Source organism: Myotis davidii, unplaced genomic scaffold (assembly GCF_000327345.1).
Source record: "Myotis davidii unplaced genomic scaffold, ASM32734v1 scaffold164, whole genome shotgun sequence".
Lineage (NCBI taxonomy): Eukaryota > Metazoa > Chordata > Mammalia > Chiroptera > Vespertilionidae > Myotis > Myotis davidii.
This window is the reverse complement of record NW_006296417.1, coordinates 4,021,048-4,038,486: the sequence shown is the minus strand read 5'-3', so window position 1 is coordinate 4,038,486 and position 17,439 is coordinate 4,021,048. Positions and strand designations below refer to the sequence as shown.

The window sequence follows — 17,439 nt, the reverse complement described above, 5'->3', positions numbered from 1 at the left end:
CCCCCCCCCCCCCCACTCAGTAACCAGGATGAAGTAACCATGGAGGGGGCACAGCCCTGGGCACCTGGCCAGCACAGAACAGATGATTGAGAAGCCGGGCACACGGGGTTGTTTTTTATTTTTAAACAACCTTGTTCACCATCAGATGAAAACGCTACGTTCCCTGCCAGGAATATTCCCGGCTTGGCGTTGGGTCAGGACCCTCCACTCGGGCCGGGATTCTCTCCCCAGCACCTTCCTACCAGTTGCCCCCGTGAACATGGACATGTGCCTGTCATGTGCATGTGGAACACAGAGTCTGGAGCCACATGGGGCCACGGCGGGCTGGGCTGGGCGGGAGCAGGGTCCCCACGGCCAGTCAGCCCGCAGCAAACACATCTGCAGACGGAGGCCCAGGCCCCTCTCCATCCCCAGGATCTTGGAGCCCCTGGTGGGCGAATTTATAAGGAGAAGACAGGAGAGAAAGCTATTAAAAACAAATGAGGGGCATGTATAAGCAAGGGGGCCCACCCTGGGGTGAAGAGAATTAGAACACGGGTGGGAGTGGGTGGGTGAGCGGCAGGAGTGGGGCTCATCGGAGGGGTGCCAGGCAGGGAGCGGCGGGGCGCAGGGGGTGGTCTCGGGCGGCAGGAGGACTTGGCGCTCCAACTGGCTCTGCCCGCCGCTTGCTGTGTGGTCCGCCTTGGGTTTTTGGAGGCTTAGCTGCCTTATTTGTAAAATGGAATTACGAGGACCTACCTCCCCAGGTCATTCTAGAAACCCGATGAGCTCACGCTCCTAACCCGCCTGGCACCTGGCGCTGGTGCGGCCCGGGGAGGCCCCCAGAAACGGCGGTTCCCCCCCACCACCACCTTCTGCCGGCACGTGTGCGCCTTTACTCAGCCCACAACCCCCTCGTGACCACTCGTGCTGGGGCAGCGGAGCAGGCTACCTTGCATTCTCTTTGCAGAGACAAGTCCATGAACACATGGTTGTGTCATGGAATGCCCCATCGCGACAAAGAAGTGGGTCAGAGGTTGGGAGGGAACCTGGCCGGTGTGGCTCAGTGGTTGAGCGTCGCCCTATGAACCAGGAGGTCACGGTTCGATTCCCGGTCAGGGCACATGCCCGGGTTGTGGGCTCCATCCCCAGTAGGGGGCGTGCAGGAGGCAGCCGATCTATGATTCTCTCTCATCATCATGGATGTTTCTGTCTCTCCCTCTCCCTTCCTCTCTGAAATCAATACAAAAAAATAAAAATGACAATAGAGGGCACCCCGGCCTGCTGGGGAGACAGCTGTGACAAGGGGAGGGGGCAGGAGGGGGGCCATCAGAGTTCCAGGGGCTCCAATGGCCTCAGGGAAGGAACAGACAGGAATGGGAACCAGAACAGCAGGTCGCAGGGCGGCGGCTCCGAGGGAACTAAGCTTGAACTGAATCGTGACCACGAACAAGACTCAGCAGATGCATCAGAGGTGACAGGGGAGGCGGGAGGGGGCAGAGGCCTGGGGCCGAGGTCTGGCTCAGGCACCTGAGGTCGCAGGAGCACTTGGCCAGGAATCTAAGAGTTGAGGCGAGGGTCCTGGGGGCGGGCGGCAGGGATGCCTGAGCCTTGTAACTCCGGAGGGTCCCTCGGGCTGCCTCACGCGTGGGAGGGGGAGAGGCTGGGCCCAGAGGGGGCCGAAGCCTGTGCACCCCTGGCTGGAGGTTAAGGGTGAGGCCCGAAGGGGGCTGGGACACGGCTGTCGGCACTGCGCCCTGGCCTCACCCTGTAGCCTCTGCCCCTCTCCTGGTCCCTGCCCTGTCCTGTGCCATTTCTGCAGGGATGAGCTTTCTCCACAGGCTCTGCAGCCCAGGGGAGTGCCCGCTGGGCAAGGGGATGAGGGCTGAGCCTGCCGGCTGGGCAGGCCGTCTGCGGGCACCTGCCGCCCTCTGCTGGAATTGTTCTAGAACCGCAAGCACTCGGGGGATGGAGCCGATCCCCAAACACACAGACAGCCTGGCTCACCCCGCCACATACTGCCTTCGCTTGTAACTCCACGGACAGAGCACTGTTCACACCAGGGCTGCCAGCTCCCAGGCCAGCCCCTCCCTCCCGCCCGCGGCGACCAGCACCCTGGCCCCCCACCCACCTCCTGGTCTCTTCTCCCTGGATCTTTCATCCTCCTCTCAGAGGGCAGGCCGCCTCCTGGTCTGTTGGGCCTGTGGCCTCAGCTCCTCTGAGCACAGGGCCAGACCCACAGGAGAGGCTCAGGGTCCGGGTCCCGGGAAAGACTTTCTGTTTGGGCCCAGCTGGACGGCCCCCGTCCTGAGCTCCGTGAAGGTTCGGGCTGGACCTGGGGTTGCATGTCCCCTAGAGTAGGCCTCTTCTTCCCTGGGCCTCGGGGAGCTGGGCTTTGTGGGATGGCTCCGGGGTGAAGGCTGCCGGAGCACCCTGCCAGGGGGGCCCGCCCTGCAGGCCAGCAAGTTCCGTTCCCCGCTTCCCAGACCGCCCCTCCCTGACCCCACCTCTCAGCCGGGACTGAGGAACACATCACCCTCCTGGTGGCCTCGGGGTGTAGAAACCTGGTCCTCGCCTGCTTCCGCTCTCACTGCAAAACCTCACGAACCACCGAACCAGAGTCAGAAGCATCGGACAGACTGTCCAACCTATGAGGGAAGGCGGGGGTGAGGGGTTGAGAGATCAACCAAAGGACTTGTATGCATGCAAATGAGCAGGACCCATGGACATGTGGGGGGGACAGCCAGGGAGGGGGGAAAAAGGAGGCTTATGTAATATTTTAAACAATCAAGAATTTAAAAAATTAAAAAACAAAGAACCTCATGAACCCTAGAAGCTGCCTCCTCCGTGTGCAAAGGATGACACGGCCACCTGCCCAGCCACATGCAGGGAAGGACCGAATGGGGCAGCCTGGACCCCTGCTCGGCCGGCCCAGCGTGCCCGCCCCGCGGGCCACCAGGGCGCATGTGGTCAGCGAGAACCAAGTGTCGTTAAAGACCGTTCGCTCTTCATTCACAAAAGAAACAAAAAGAGGTGGGGAAGGAGGACCTCTGGAATACCCCAACAATAAAGATTTTTTTTTAAATGGTTAAAAACCAACAAACCAAAAGACACCATGTGTGAACCCTCCATGGGCGGCTGACCCTGAGTAGCTGATTCTTCTTGTCTCGGAGGTGAGAAGCCCAGGTCACGGACTGGTCCAGGCGCCCACACAAAGCCAGGTCACACGGCCACGGAGGGCAGGGGCCGCCAGGGCCCAGGGTTCTGCAGGAGAGAGGGCCGGTCCAGGGCCTCAGCTTTAGGACTGGCCGGGCCCTGCTCCTTTAAGAGCCGCAGGTCGGAATCGCAGCCCAGGCTGGCCTGGCACACGGCAGGGCCTTGCGTTTCATTCGGTGACCTTTCTGCTGGCACTAATGGAGGGTTTGCGTCCATGCCAGACGTGCGAGGCCCGGCCCGGAGTTCAAGGCCGAGGGACCTCAACTCTTCTCTGAGTCTATCGTTTTCCCTCTTTTTTTCAATCCTCACCCGAGGATCTTTTTCTGTTGGTTTTTAGGGAGCGTGGAAGAGAGAGGGAAAGACAGAGAGAAACATCAATGTGAGAGAGACACATCGATGGGGCCTCCTGCAGACACATCGATGGGCTGCCTCCTGCACGCGCCCCGACCAGGGCCCGGGCCGGGGAGGAGCCTGCCACCGAGGTCCGTGCCCTTGACCGGAATCAACAGGCCGACGCGCTATCCACAGAGCCACACCGGCCAGGGCTTCTTCGAGTCTTTTGCTAAGAAAAGAACTACATGCAGTAAACCCCCGGCTCTCCTGCGAGGCCCCGCAGCCAGGCCTCCTGGACGTCCCGAGAATGAAGATCGCCACAGAGATGAGGAGTTTGGTGTCCTGGTCACTGAAGTATCAGAAAAACCCCCCTGGGTCTGGTCGGCTTCTAGCCCCCCTGCTCGGCCGGGATCCCCGCCCGCTCGCCAGGGCCTCCCTGCCTCTGTCTGGGCCTCGCCGGCCGGCCGGCGCTGGGCCTGCCCCGTGCCAAATTGCTAGAGCTAACATTCGTGTCAGTGTTTCCATTATAAAATGCTCTCTCCCTCCCTTCAAGAATATATAACCCGACTGTTAACTCGCCCTTGGGGCCGGGCCGCGGGCTGGCAGACACGGTGTTTTTGTTTCCTATGGAGAGAGGGGCTGGGGGACCCGTGCGGACGGGCACACGTCGTCAGGGGCACCCCCGGTCACCTGCGGCTCCCCCAGGCCATCTCACCGAGCGCGGGATGCAGGCGACCGGCGCTAGCGACAGGCTAGAGCTGCTCAGAGGCAGCCTCGGCCATGGCCACTCAGGGAAGCCTTAGAGCCCGTGGTGTGAGGTCCTGGTCCCAACAGCAGGGGGTGCTGTGCAGGAAAAACACACGTAAAAGGTGCAATACCTTCGCCTGATTCTAAAACCCCAGGTGACCCTTTCGATATCCAAGAATGAAACATGCAGCAGTTTTACAATGTAGGAAAATTTAATACATACTCTATAAACAACATTATTTACATCAGAAATCACCAGGACTGTGGCATTTCTCACAAATATAAATTAATTACTGTTTAGTCAACAGGTCTGAAAAGTCCACAATTTTACAAGAAAGAAAGAAAAAAAAACCCACCTGTCCCCGAACGCGGGGGGCGCAGATGGGACCAAGCAGCCTGGGCCTGCGGCCTGGCGCTCCTCGCCCGAGGCGGCCCCGACAAGCGGGGGGCCTGGGCCGGGTGGGCGTTTGGTCTGCGGGGTTTCAGCGTCGCCGTCGCCATGGCCGTGAGAATTACCGCGTCTGCACCGCACGTCCCGATGCAGCGATCGGACACCAGGCCGATGTGGGAAGGGTCTGGCTTCCCAGGGGGGGCTCAGGGAAGGACAGGAGGGGGAGCTGGGCCCTCAGGAGGGCCCCTCGAAGCCTGGCTGGGTCTCTCCAGGGGACTTTGGGTTCGTGGGTCCGTTTCCAGGGCGACGGGAGACCGTGTTGATCCTTGTTTATGTTCGGGTTTCGGGTGAGGCTGCCTCCCTCCGCCTCGATCCTGCTAGTTCTTCCCAATTCTGCAATCTGTCCAAGCCGGGCGCCATGGACACCATCCTCACAGGTTCCCGGGCAGCCTCCCCCACCCAAAGGGAGAGAGGTCCCCCCGGTGCAAATCTCGGGTTTAATCTGAGGAGGGGCCTCCGGCCTCCCGCCTCCTGCCCGCCCGCCCTGCAGACACACTGCGCACCTCCAGCAGATGCTCGCATGGGGATACTGCAATTCGATAATCGAGCTAACACTGATCTGGCCGATACTGCCTTTTGCTACATCATATGGCACTCAGAGTCCTCACTGCAAATAAGAGGGGGTTCCTCTGTCCTCATGATGCGACATCTTTGGGAATAACTCACATCTCCCACTGACAATGAAAGTCCCCGACTGACACGCAGGGCCTCCGACAGGCCTCTTCGTAGTAAAAGGAAAGGTCGTGCCTCCCGAGGATGTGACGTGACCCCACGTCCCGCAGGGGAAGGCGCTGGGGCTCATCCCTGCCCACCCACCCCATCACTCCAGACCCTGGCAGGCCAACCCCACCTTCCTCTGTGCCCGGGCAACTCAAACATGGGGCAGGGTTAGAATCATCAGCAAGGAGCTGAGGGTGGTGGCCAAAGACGAGACCTGGTCCACCGCCCCCTCGCCCCCCGACTGAGCGGTCACAGCGCCTCCCGGAGGATGGCTGCAGCCGGGGCCTCCCGGGACATCCTCGGGCTCTGCCTCAAGGCATGCCTGGCACACGCCTGGCGTGAAGAACCCCAACTAAGTACCAGGAGGCGGTCATGAGGAGGTGGTGGGCCACTGACCCCCGGCACCAGCTGCGAGGACCCGGACTCTCCTCTGGCCAGGCCTGGGGTGCTCCGTGCAGCAGGGAGCCACGGCCACCAAAGCCACGGCCACTGAAGCCACGCGGCCACCAAAGCCACACCTGCTTCCCTCAGCGGGATGCCACTCGGGGTTCGTTAGCAAAGGCATCAGTGGTGCGGCCCGGGGGCAGGCGAGGAAGGGGGAGTGATTTTAGGAAGCGCCCACAGGCCAGTCCCGGGAGGCGAATGCTGCCCACGCCCCCTGGAGGGGTTCACCAGCTCCGGCCGGGACACGTTCCTGGCGGTTTCCCGTCTCCGTCCAGGAAGGCCTGGGCTGCGCTCACCATACTGACAAGCTGTGGACAGCGAAGGGGATGGAGGCCCGGCTCGGGACCGTGACAGGAGCCTGCGTAACGGACACGACGCCTGCCTCCCAGGTCCGCGCACGGCCTGCGGCTCAGTCCTCGGACGCCTGTCGTGGGAAGAAAGGACTCGGCCTCTAACCTAGCTGAGCTCGTTCTAAAAGAAGCTGATTCAGTTCCAATGACAACACAGGTAACAACCGGCTTCTCGTCGGCCCCTCCCCCCATGCTCTCAGGAGATGTGACTCCGTCCTTCAACTCTGCAAAAGGAACTAAAATGCAATCGGCAAATGCTGACCTAGCACAACACTGAGCGCTCCCCCACTTGCTGGCACTGCCACGCCCCTGGGGAACCTGCTCCCACCTGCACGGGCGCCCCTCTCCCACCAGCAGGCCTGTCTCTGCTCCCCCACCCCCACCACCGGGCCCTGGAGTTTTACTTCCTGTCCCAGGAATCAGAAATCCTCGGGGACTCACTTCCGGCCACACGCCCCCCATCCTGCCCACTCCCACCCCAGCCGGACCCAGGACTCAGCCCTCAAGGCGGCCGCACCGGCCTCGCTCCCTGGCCCAGCAGACCCGGGGAGGCCGCAGCTTTGAAATGTACAGACAGCGTGGGAAAATTAGTGTTTGTGGGGAAGGGGCCACGGTGAGCTGCTCCCCTCTCTGCCCCCCACCCCCTGCAACATTAGCAGGTGTCACATCAAGAGGCCCAGGGGGTCACTTGTCCCCAGAACACATTCAGGGGGTGCACCTGCTCCCCCCACTTCAAGTCCTATGACGCGAGACCCCACCCACTCGACCCCCCGCCCCCCTCCCATCAGCAGCATCGTCGGTCACCGTGACCCACACCACACACGGTCCAGCAGGCCCGGCGGCCTCACGCACACCTTCCTCCCCGGACCCCACGCCCAAAGCCTGGGCGGGGACCCTGACAATGAAACGTTCGCGCCTAAGATCCCTTCCTCCCTCCCTGGGGAAACAGCCGCGAGGCTGGGACACAAAAGTCACTCTTCCTCCGAGCACCCCTCAGTGGGAGGCCAGAGCAGGCTGGAACGGATGGGGTGCCTCGAGCAGGAGGGGCGACCAGACCGAGCCCCGACTCCCAGAGGCAGGCGCCCCTCAGCCGGCGAGCTGGCGGCAGCAGCATGTCCAGAATCTCCACTTACTGGTCTAGGTAACGGGCTCCCGTTGGATCAGACCACAATCACCCGGGTGCACGAGGACTTGCTCTCCCCTTCCTCCCGGGCTGTCCTCTATGTTTTCCGAACATTCCAGTTATAATCTGGGTTGTTTTTCTGTTCTAGGGATCTCTCCAAAGGAGACCTGTGATCCAGGGGGGACTTGGAGTCGTGAGGAGATTTCTGAGAAGGGGGCGAGCGAGGATCAGAGACGGCAGGGTGCAAGGGGGGCAGAGGCTGTTTGTAGTCCCCCAATTTGTCTGTGTGGAAAGAGCGGTAATGGTCTGAGGGTCCCTGGCCGTGGTAGCCCATCGGGGGGCGGTGGTCAGACATCCGTCGGAAATCCTGCTGGTGGTAGTTCTGGGGCCTGAACTCATCTGATCGCCTCCGCTTGGAGTCGTGGTGGTGCCTGCAACAGAGACGCAAGGATCAGCTGGGAGCACGGCCAGGCGCCCCCTTCCTTGCCCAGGGCTCTTCCTCAGGCCTCACATGAACCAAAAACAAAAGTGACCGCCCGCCAGCCTGGCTCAGGGGTTGAGCGTCGACCTCTGAACCAGGAGGTCACGGTTCGATTCCCGGTCAGGGCACATGCGGGCTCGATTCCCAGCAGGAGGCAGATGATCAATGATTGTCTCCCATCACTGATATTTCTCTCTCTCTCTCCCTCTCCTTTCCTCTCTGAAAGCAACTTCCTCTCCCTTCCTCTCTAAAATATATATATATATATATATATTTTTTTTTAAAGTAACCATAAAGGGCTATTTTGTACTCATTGGCAAAGCGACACAGCCTCATTAAGCAGCCATGAAACCAGCAGCACATGAACCACTGGTGGTTCTGGACAGGCGTTCTCCCTGCGGAAAACTGGCAAGATCCCCACGCATTTCCATGCTCCGTGGCCCAGCCCAGGAGAAAAAGAGCCACAGGACTGATTCTGGAACTTCTGAGCAACAGCAAAAGCTACGATCAACCTAAATCTAAATATTCAGCCACAGGTGAAGGGCTAATTATTTTACAAACTGGGCCCTCATCCGTGTGGCTCCATGGTTAAGCATCGTGCACCGATAGGTTGCCGGTTCAATTCCTAGTCAGGACACATGCCCGGGTTGCGGGCTTGATCCCCCGTAAGGGGGAGTGTGGGAGACAGCCAGTCCATGTTCCACTCTCACATGGATGTTTCTCTTTCTCCCTTGCTCTCTCTCTAAAAATCAATAAACATGTTTGTTTTTTAATTTGGCTCAATGCAAAAAATAGTAAATGTTTTACGTAGGACCATGGTCAACAGCTTGTTATCCTGGTAAAAGAGAATTGTTACAAATCAACAACAAAAAGACAATCCAATTCAAATACAGCGGGGCCTTGACTTACGAGTGTCCTGACTAACGAGTTTTTCGAGATACCAGCTGTCTCTCGGCCCATTTTTTTGCATTGAGTTGATAGAGTAATTTGAGTTAACGAGCTCGGTCTCGGAACAAATTAAACTCGTAAGTCAAGGCCCCACTGTGTGGGTGAGAGACTTTGGCAAACATCTGTCTAAAACACACGAAGAGACGCTCACCATCCTTAATGAACGTGAATCATTAGAGAAATGCAAACCAAGACCACGATGAGATACTGCTCACACCCACTAGGATGGCTGCATTTTTTTAAAAAACCCCAGAAAACTAGTATTGGCAGAGAAGGGGGAAATTGGAACTCTCACACACTGCTGGTAGGAATGCAGAATGGCTCGGCCTCTATGGAAAAGGAGTTAGGTGGTTCCTAAAACATTAAACATAGAAGCACCGCATGACTAATGAGTCCACTCCCAGGTTCACAGCAGCGCTATTCACAACAGCCGCAAGGTGGAAAGGACTCAGACGCCCCCCAATGGGCAAACGGATAAGCAAAAGGCGGCACCTAAGTACAATGGAATGTGATTCAGCAAAAAATGGGATAAAGTCTGATATATGTGGATATATGTGGATGAGCCTCTATAGCAGTGATGGTGAACCTATGACACGCGCGTCAGAGGTGACACGTGAGCTCATTTTTTGGTTGATTTTTCTTTGTTAAATGGCATTTAAATATACAAAATAAATATCAAAAATATAAATCTTTGTTTTACTATGGTTGCAAATAGCAAAAAATTTCTATATGTGACACGGCACCAGAGGCAAGTTAGGGTTTTTCAAAATGCTGACACGCCGAGCTCAAAAGGTTCGCCATCACTGCTCTATAGACTAAGTGTTCAAAGAAGGCAGTCACAGAGGCCACATTCTGACTGATTCCATTTATGCAAAATATCCAGAATGAATTCCAAAGAATGAGTACACGCTGGTGGCTGCCAGAAGCTGGGGAGAAGGCAGAATGGAGACTGACTGCTAATGGTTCCGGGATTTTCTTTGGGGTGATGACAGTGCTTTGGAACTCAATACAGGCAGTGGTTGTACAAATGTCACTGAACTATTCATTTTTAAAATAGGTAATTATGTCTGGCCGGTGTGGTTCAGTGGTTGGGCGTCAACCTATGAACCAGGAGGTCACGGTTCGATTCCTGGTCAGGGCACATGCCCGGGTTGTGGGCTTGATCCCCAGTGTGGGGCGAGCAGGAGGCAGCAGACCCATGATTCTCTCTCATCACCGATGTTTCTATCTCTCCCTCTCCCTTCCTCTCTCTGAAACTGACAAAAACATATTAAAAATAAATAAAATAAAAGAGTTCATTTAGGCTGTTTGAGTTTCACCTCTATAAGAGAGAAAGAGAAAGAGGTGGATGGTGACTTCAGGCTGCAGTCAGGTGGAGGGCAGGGCGCTAGACGGACCCTCCTGCCGGAAACAACCAGAAACAGACAAAACGTATGCAGCACAGGTTTTCAAGACACCCCGTCAGATGTAAGGCAGCGAACACTAGTGGTTCCTGAGGAGGGGGGAGCTCATGGGATGAGCCTGTCACCGCCCCGCTCGCTGCTGCAGGCGTTCCCAGGCCTCGGCGCAGGGAAGGGGAGACCGAAGCCCAGCAGATGTCCTGAGCCGAGAGCCTGGATGTGAGCCTGGCACTGGAGACCCCCCAACTTCCACTCTGTCCGCCTGGGTGCCCATCCTGGGCCTGGGCCCGTGAGGCCTAACCATCGCTCTGCTTAGCTGACGATTCAGGGCCCAAATCAAGCATCACAGCCCCACCCAGCTCTTCCTCAGCCCCAAGAGAAACTCCGAGTCCCTGCTATCTATCCACCGCCCCGCCAGCACGGCGTCAGCTGCCCACACCCTGGTCCCTCCCAACACTGCGAAGACGCCGCGATGGCACGGACGTTGGCTCCATCTTGGGACCACGTCTGGGCACGTGATGAGATAAACACATTCGTGCATGTGCCGCCCGTCTCGCCCCCGTATACATGGTAAGGCTCCGGGCACCAGCCCGCTGTGTCGCTCCGCATACCTGTCGTAATAGTCTCTGTGTCCCCGGTGGTCTCGGTCGCTGTACTGGTCGTACGGCCTCTTCCGGGACAGGTTGTTGGGTCGGTAGCCGGAACGGTGGCTGTCCATGTGCCGCCGGTCCCCGTAGTGGTGGTCCTTGTACCAGTGCTGCTCGTACTGGTGGTGCCGGTCGCTCCCCCAGGGCGGGTTGCTGTTGCCACCGCCGTAGTTGAACTTCCTCTCCCGCTGCCAGTCTCCTCGATCTGCGGAAGAGCAAGCGTGTCTCATGACTGGGAGGGGTGACCAGGTTCCACTTCCACTGCAGTTTAAACCCAGAGGCTGACACGTGTTATAAACAGACATCGAATGTCCTCCTTGTTGCTGCTGCTCACACACCAGTAATGGGTCCTACCATGCTTCCCTCAATTTTAAGGCACAAGAGAATTCTCCACCTCTCTCCTTCTGAAATCTTAAGAACCATTGCTTTTGTCCACCTGCTCACCTTCCAACCTGGGTCTGAGCATTAAAATGAGATGTCACCCACAAAGCAAACATTAGCCCGGCCGGCGTGGCTCAGTAACTAAACATTGACCTATGAACCAGGAGGTCACAATTCGATGCCCGGTCAGGGCACATGCCCGGGTTGCGGGCTCGATCCCCAGTGAGGGGCGTGCAGGAGGCAGGCGATCAGTGGTTCTCTCTCATCACTGATGTTTCTCTCTCTCTCTCTCTCCCTCTCCATTCTTCTCCAAAATCAATAAAAATATACTATTAAAAAAAAAAGCCTGGTAAACAAAAAAGAACCTGTTTAAAGACATCAAAGAACTGCCAAAGCAAAAATCAGGACTAGAAGGACTAAGTTCCGAAGAGCAGAGACCTCAGAGAGGGAAGGGCTGACTTCTGCAGACACTGGGGGGCCCTGTGACTCTGATCCCAGGCTGAGGACACGGCTGGAGAAGCAGACAGGGGCAGAGCAACGGCCGTGGTGTGCACGATTCCACGTCCCTCTCCACGCTGGCACAAGCACAGGATTCAAAAATTCCCAACGAAAAACAGGGGTGGGTGGTTCCTTAGAAAGTTTAACACCGGACTGCCACGCGGCCCAGCAACTCCACTCCCAGATACGCACCTAAAGGCACTGAAAATCGGCCTTCGCCTACTTGCACACCGATTTCCACAGCAGTGTTTTCCACAAACAGCCAAAGATAAAAACAAACCAAGTGCCCACCAGCTGATAAACTGTGGTGCATCCACCCGACGGAACGGTATTCAGCCACAAAGAGGAATCGAACACTGACACGTTACAACGTGGATGAACCTTGAAAATATTTTGCCACGTGAGAGCATTCAGACACATATTGTCTGTTTCCACATAGAAGGGTCCAGAATACATAAATCCCGGGAGACAGAATACAGACTGGTGTCTACCGGGGCTGAGAGGGGGAGATGGGAGAAACTGAATAGGCACGGGATTCCACTTGGGGATCCTGGGAATGTTCTGGAACTAGGTAAAAGTACCGGTTGCACAATGTGATGAATGCACTAAATGCCACTAAACTGGTCATGTAAAATGGTTAAGTCCATGTTGTGTGTGTTGCTTTTCCCCCTCATTTTTAATTCTGTAAAGCCAACTCGTTCTTTTTAACTGATAATAAGAGTAGAGACGTCCTATTACTCATCTGACCTTTCTCCTGTTAATGGACATTCAAGTTATTTCCAGACTGTTGCCATTCTAAGGCGGAACTCGTGTATGTTATGCTTTTATTACCATAGGATAGGCTCCCAGAAACAGCTTTAAGTATTTCAGATTATTTTCTGGAAAGACTATAGCAATTTTCACGCAGCAACTTGTGTATTTATCACATTTCAGTTTTTGCCCATCTGAATGGGTGAAAAAAAAAAATGGGTTAGCTTATCTTTTTAACTGATAATAAGAGTAGAGACGTCCTATTACTCATCTGACCTTTCTCCTGTTAATGGACATTCAAGTTATTTCCAGACTGTTGCCATTCTAAGGCGGAACTCGTGTATGTTATGCTTTTATTACCATAGGATAGGCTCCCAGAAACAGCTTTAAGTATTTCAGATTATTTTCTGGAAAGACTATAGCAATTTACACGCAGCAACCTGTGTATTTATCACATTTAAGTTTTTGCTCATCTGAATGGGTGAAGAAAAAATGGGTTAGCTTATTTGTTGCTTTAATTTACATTCCCTAGTAGCAATGTTGGTCCTCTTGCCCTATTGGCCATTTGAATTTCCTCTTCTGTATGAATTCAGTATTCCTACCCTTGGCCCATTTTTCTTTTCTTTTTTTAAAGCAAATAACAAAGATCGATCCAGCTTTACTCTTTAAACCTACACATAAACATTACATATATTTTTTTAAAATATATTTGATTGATTTTTTTTACAGAGAGGAAGGGAGAGAGATAGTTAGAAACATTGATGAGAGAGAAACGTCGATCAGCTGCCCCCTGCACATCTCCTACTGGGAATGTGCCCGCAACCAAGATACATGCCCTTGACCGGAATCGAACCTGGGACCTTTCAGTCCGCAGGCCAACGCTCTATCCACTGAGCCAAACCGGTTTTGGCAACATTCCATATTTAAACAGTTGTCAAAACTCGCTCAGTTGCCAGCATTCATGCACAGCTGGAGAACATCCTCAATTTACATTAAACCTGAAATGTGTTCCCGTTGATGCACTAAGATCTATCACTACTAAGTACCGGAAAAAATGAACAATGCTCCATTTTTCTATCAGGTCACCCCTTTTTGTCAATTGACTAGGGCTCTTTCCATAGCACCAGCGTTTTAATCATTTAACTGTCATGCAGAATGTAAATTGTCCCCCTCAGTCTATCATTTGTCCTTTGGTAATCTGGGGACTATGTTCTCGTCAAAGTTGAAAGAACTTCCTTTTACTGCACGTGGCCAGCCCCACGCACACAAATTAAAACAGAAAGAACATCCTTTCGGATCTTTATTTCATGATCTCATTCAGAAAACAAAGAGAACAATAAAATGATGGTCAAGACTACAGCCCAGCTCAGCCCAGTCCAGCCGGCATGGCTCAGTGGCTGAATGTCCAGCCAGAAACCAGGAAGTCACAGTTAGATTCCCGGTCAAGGGCACATTTCTGGGTTGTGGGCTCAAACCCCGGTAGGGGGCGTGCAGCAGGCAGCCGATCGGTAGTTCTCTCTAATCTCTGATATTTCTCTCTCTCTCCCTTTCCCTTCTACTCTCTCTAAATATCAGTAAAAGCATTTTTTTTTTTAAATACAGCACAAGAGCCTACCTACTGTCTCTGAACATAAATGACTGTTCTCTTGTCGCCTCTGCTAACAAGTCCCGCTCATGACCTACCTGCGTTGCTGAAGTGCCTCTTGTTGGGGTGGTTGTAGCTGTCCCTCGGGTGCCCGTGCGTCTGCGGGCCGTGGGAGGAGGGCAGGTGGGACTTCTGAGGGTGAAGGCTGTGCGGGGTGTGGGGCTGGGACAGCAGAGAGTCCCGGCTTGAGCCCGAGGCCTCTGGTCGAAATGGCTTCTTACCACCCATGACATCATCTTTCTTCTTTTGCTCCTGGAGGAAAGAAGGACATCAGAGGCTCTCAGGGTCCCAGGCTGGCTGCCCAGGAACGGCATCAGGGTCCCCACCTTCAGGGTCCCCCTCTGGCCCCTGCTGGCTTCTGACCTGCCATCTACTACTACCTTCTTCCCACAACTACTCATCCTTCCACTGGGCTCCCACGGCGGGCAGCTCAGAGCTCACCTGCTGCTCTGACCGACTCGGCCAGGGGTGGGGAACCTTTCCTCTGCCAAGGGCCATGTGGATATGTGTAACGTCACTCTCGGGCCATACGAAAGGAGCAGCTTAAAAACCAGCCTGCTCTGTTTGGCCAAACATGTCATTAACTCGTCCCTGATGCCTTGGCAGGGCCAGACCAAATGATTTTATGGGCCTTATACGGCCCGCGGGCCAGACGTTCCCCACCCCTGGTCTAGGCCAACCGCACTGACAAGAACCTGCAAGAACACGTGTGTGGGCTGCTACATGTCACCGCACAGGCCATGGACGGGCGCTCCGGCTGTCAGCGTCCTCAGACACTCCTCTTCCATGGAAACCACTGACTTTCTTGGGCGAACTAAGCATCGGCCCCCGACTAGTCCAGGGAAACGAGCGCCCATTCCAAAGGCATCAAGCTAAACATCTCAACGTCCGCATAACAGCACCACTTCACCACACACGCAAAACCTTCGCCATCAAAACGCCAGAAAACGCAGGAAGAAAGAAGAAATGTAGGTGACTTAAAGGCTCAACAACAACAAAATTATATGAATAATTTGCTCCACGTCTTTCCAAGCCATTTTGGGTTTTTTAATATATGTGTGTATCAGACAAAAATACTGCTTGGTACTATTTTTCACTTGATATATCGTGAAAATCTCAAGTGAATACGTATTTCCACAGTATGATGATTGTGGTTGAATAATGCTCCCCAATATGACTGTATCGTGATTTATTTCTTACTGTCGAGCATTCAAGTCATCCACCACAAACAGGTTTACATCCTTCATTATCTCCTTCAACTAAATTCTGACCGGGAGACCTGCATGTTTTAGTCTTTGATAAACCTTACGGAGTCTTCTGCAGAAAGGCTGTCTGTGGCCATGGTTACCCCGCTCACAGGGTCCATGCTTCTGTTCCTCAACGTACACTAGCTTCCGATACCCACATCACCTGTCCAGCTTCCAACGCTCCACCCGACTTCCACTCTTTTTTTTTTTTCCCGATTCCATTCCTTCCCGCCCTTTCTGCCAGACGTCCTATACTGCTAACGTTCACACTAACGCTCAGCAACATCAGTGCGTCGCTGCCGTGTTTACTGCTACATCACACGTCGCCTTCTTCCATGACAATTAAATGAGCAGCTACTTCAGGGTGCTGCTCCCCAGCCCCACACAGTGCTGGGCGGAGGACAGGCTCATGCAACCAGCGTCACTGAGCGCCTGCCCTGTGCCGGCCTTGACTGGGTGCCAAGGTCACGGCAGAGGACAAGAGACAAGGAACCTTTCAGGGGCTGGCGTGTTAGCAGAGGAGGCAGTGACCTCCCAGGCTGGCCCACGTGCCCCGTTAGCAGACCCGCACGTGGACGTGTCTGCACAAGGACACTGCCCTGCACGTGGGCCAAGTCACTGCTGTGCCCTTCTTGTGGGCACCTTCTCATGTTGGGACACCGTGTACAAAAGCTGGAAGGACCCCAAGTTCCCATGGCCCAGAAAAGCACAGGAAAGGCGTTTCCTGCCACAGTCCCGTCACCCCTCAAGAGCCACATTTGTAAGCTACAACCAGACAAGGACACATGAAGGAAAAGGCCCAACCAGGCCAGCGTGGCTCAGGGGTTGAGCATCGACCTATGAACCAGGAGGTCACGGTTCGATTCCCGGTCAGGGCACATGCCGGGTTGCGAGCTCCATCCCCATTGTGGGGCGTGCAGGAGGCAGCTGATCAGTGATTTTCTCTCATCACTGACGTTTCTCTCTCCCTTCCTCTCTGAAATCAATAAAAACATTTTTTTTTTTTAAGAAAGAAAGAGAAAGAGAGAGCGAGCCTGGTGAATACATGAGCTCCGGACAGAAGCACGCAGCACTGTTTGAAAGGCCAGTATATGTCCTGGCATTTCCCGGCCGGGGCTGTGGGCGGATCCTAGCGGAGTGTGCTGAGAAACTGCACCGTTCCCCGGGGAAAGGGGCGCAGGACAAGGCAGGACGGCCACGGGGGCTCCTGACCCATCTGACCTGCGCCTCCCTCCGCACAGTGAGGGCAGGGACCCAGCGGCCCCTCTAACACCCACAACCGTGACTCCACCATCACCTCCCTGGGGAAACCGCAAGGAAGGGCCTTCCCTGTGGAATTGGGGGTGTCTGTTTGAATGAACTGGGATTACATTTGTCTCTTACCTCCTCTTCTTGGGACCTTTTCTTATGAGCCATCTTGTACAACTTATGCAACTTTCGAGCATCAAATTCTGTAAACTTGGAAACGAAAATCCATAGGTTCCTAAAAAGACAACAACAACAGTTCTGGTTAATTACAGAATTTACAGAATAACTTATTCTTTTGACTGATGGCAAGCGAATGAACGTGGCCGTGGAATATTGCCCCAGTGTAGAAATCAAGTGACAGAAAGAAATTCTTCAGGTCTCGGCCTCAATACTACAGCTTTACCTGCTACTGGCAGTGGCAGGGAGTCTGGAGCCAGGGTTCTAAGTATCGCACTGGCACCCAGCACTGGGCCCCATCTTCCTCCACCTTCCGCTCTCTGGACCCTGCCACGTCCCAGCTCAGGACCCACATGCAGTCGGGTATCTGTGTGTGGCACATGCCCAGGTGACGGGCTCAATCCCCGGCGGGGGGGAGGGCAGCAGGAGGCAGCCAGCCGATGCATGATTCTGTCTCGTCGTTAATGGTTCTCTCTCTCCCTCTCTGAAATCAATAAACGTGAAAAAATCTATTTTTGAAAATTAATTAATGTCATCCAACCGATTGAGAAGATGGGTCCCAGTGCAGTGGACTATTTCAGGCAAGTAAAACTGAAGGCTACAGGCATGTTGCCAAAAGATGTCTTCTGTTGGGAAAAAATATTTGGGGTGGAA

The 17,439-nt window shown here is 54.7% G+C and overlaps 1 protein-coding gene across 5 annotated transcripts in view; it reads right to left on the bottom strand.

The window, feature by feature from the left end:
- The window catches only part of CHD2 (chromodomain helicase DNA binding protein 2), a 119,892-nt gene that overhangs the window by 6,760 nt on the left and 95,693 nt on the right, over positions 1–17,439 (bottom strand). For 4 of the 5 annotated variants that reach the window (XM_006771752.2, XM_015569137.1, XM_006771751.2 and 1 more), the window contains 4 exons: positions 16,744–16,843; positions 14,152–14,365; positions 10,804–11,044; positions 4,467–7,794 (listed from right to left, as the gene is read on the bottom strand). In XM_006771752.2, the coding sequence (XP_006771815.1) occupies positions 7,461–7,794; positions 10,804–11,044; positions 14,152–14,365; positions 16,744–16,843 (889 nt within the window). In that variant the 3' untranslated portion in view covers positions 4,467–7,460. Of the gene's footprint in view, positions 1–4,466; positions 7,795–10,803; positions 11,045–14,151; positions 14,366–16,743; positions 16,844–17,439 lie in introns of those variants that run through there. The other variant, XR_001515200.1, reaches the window with a different exon arrangement.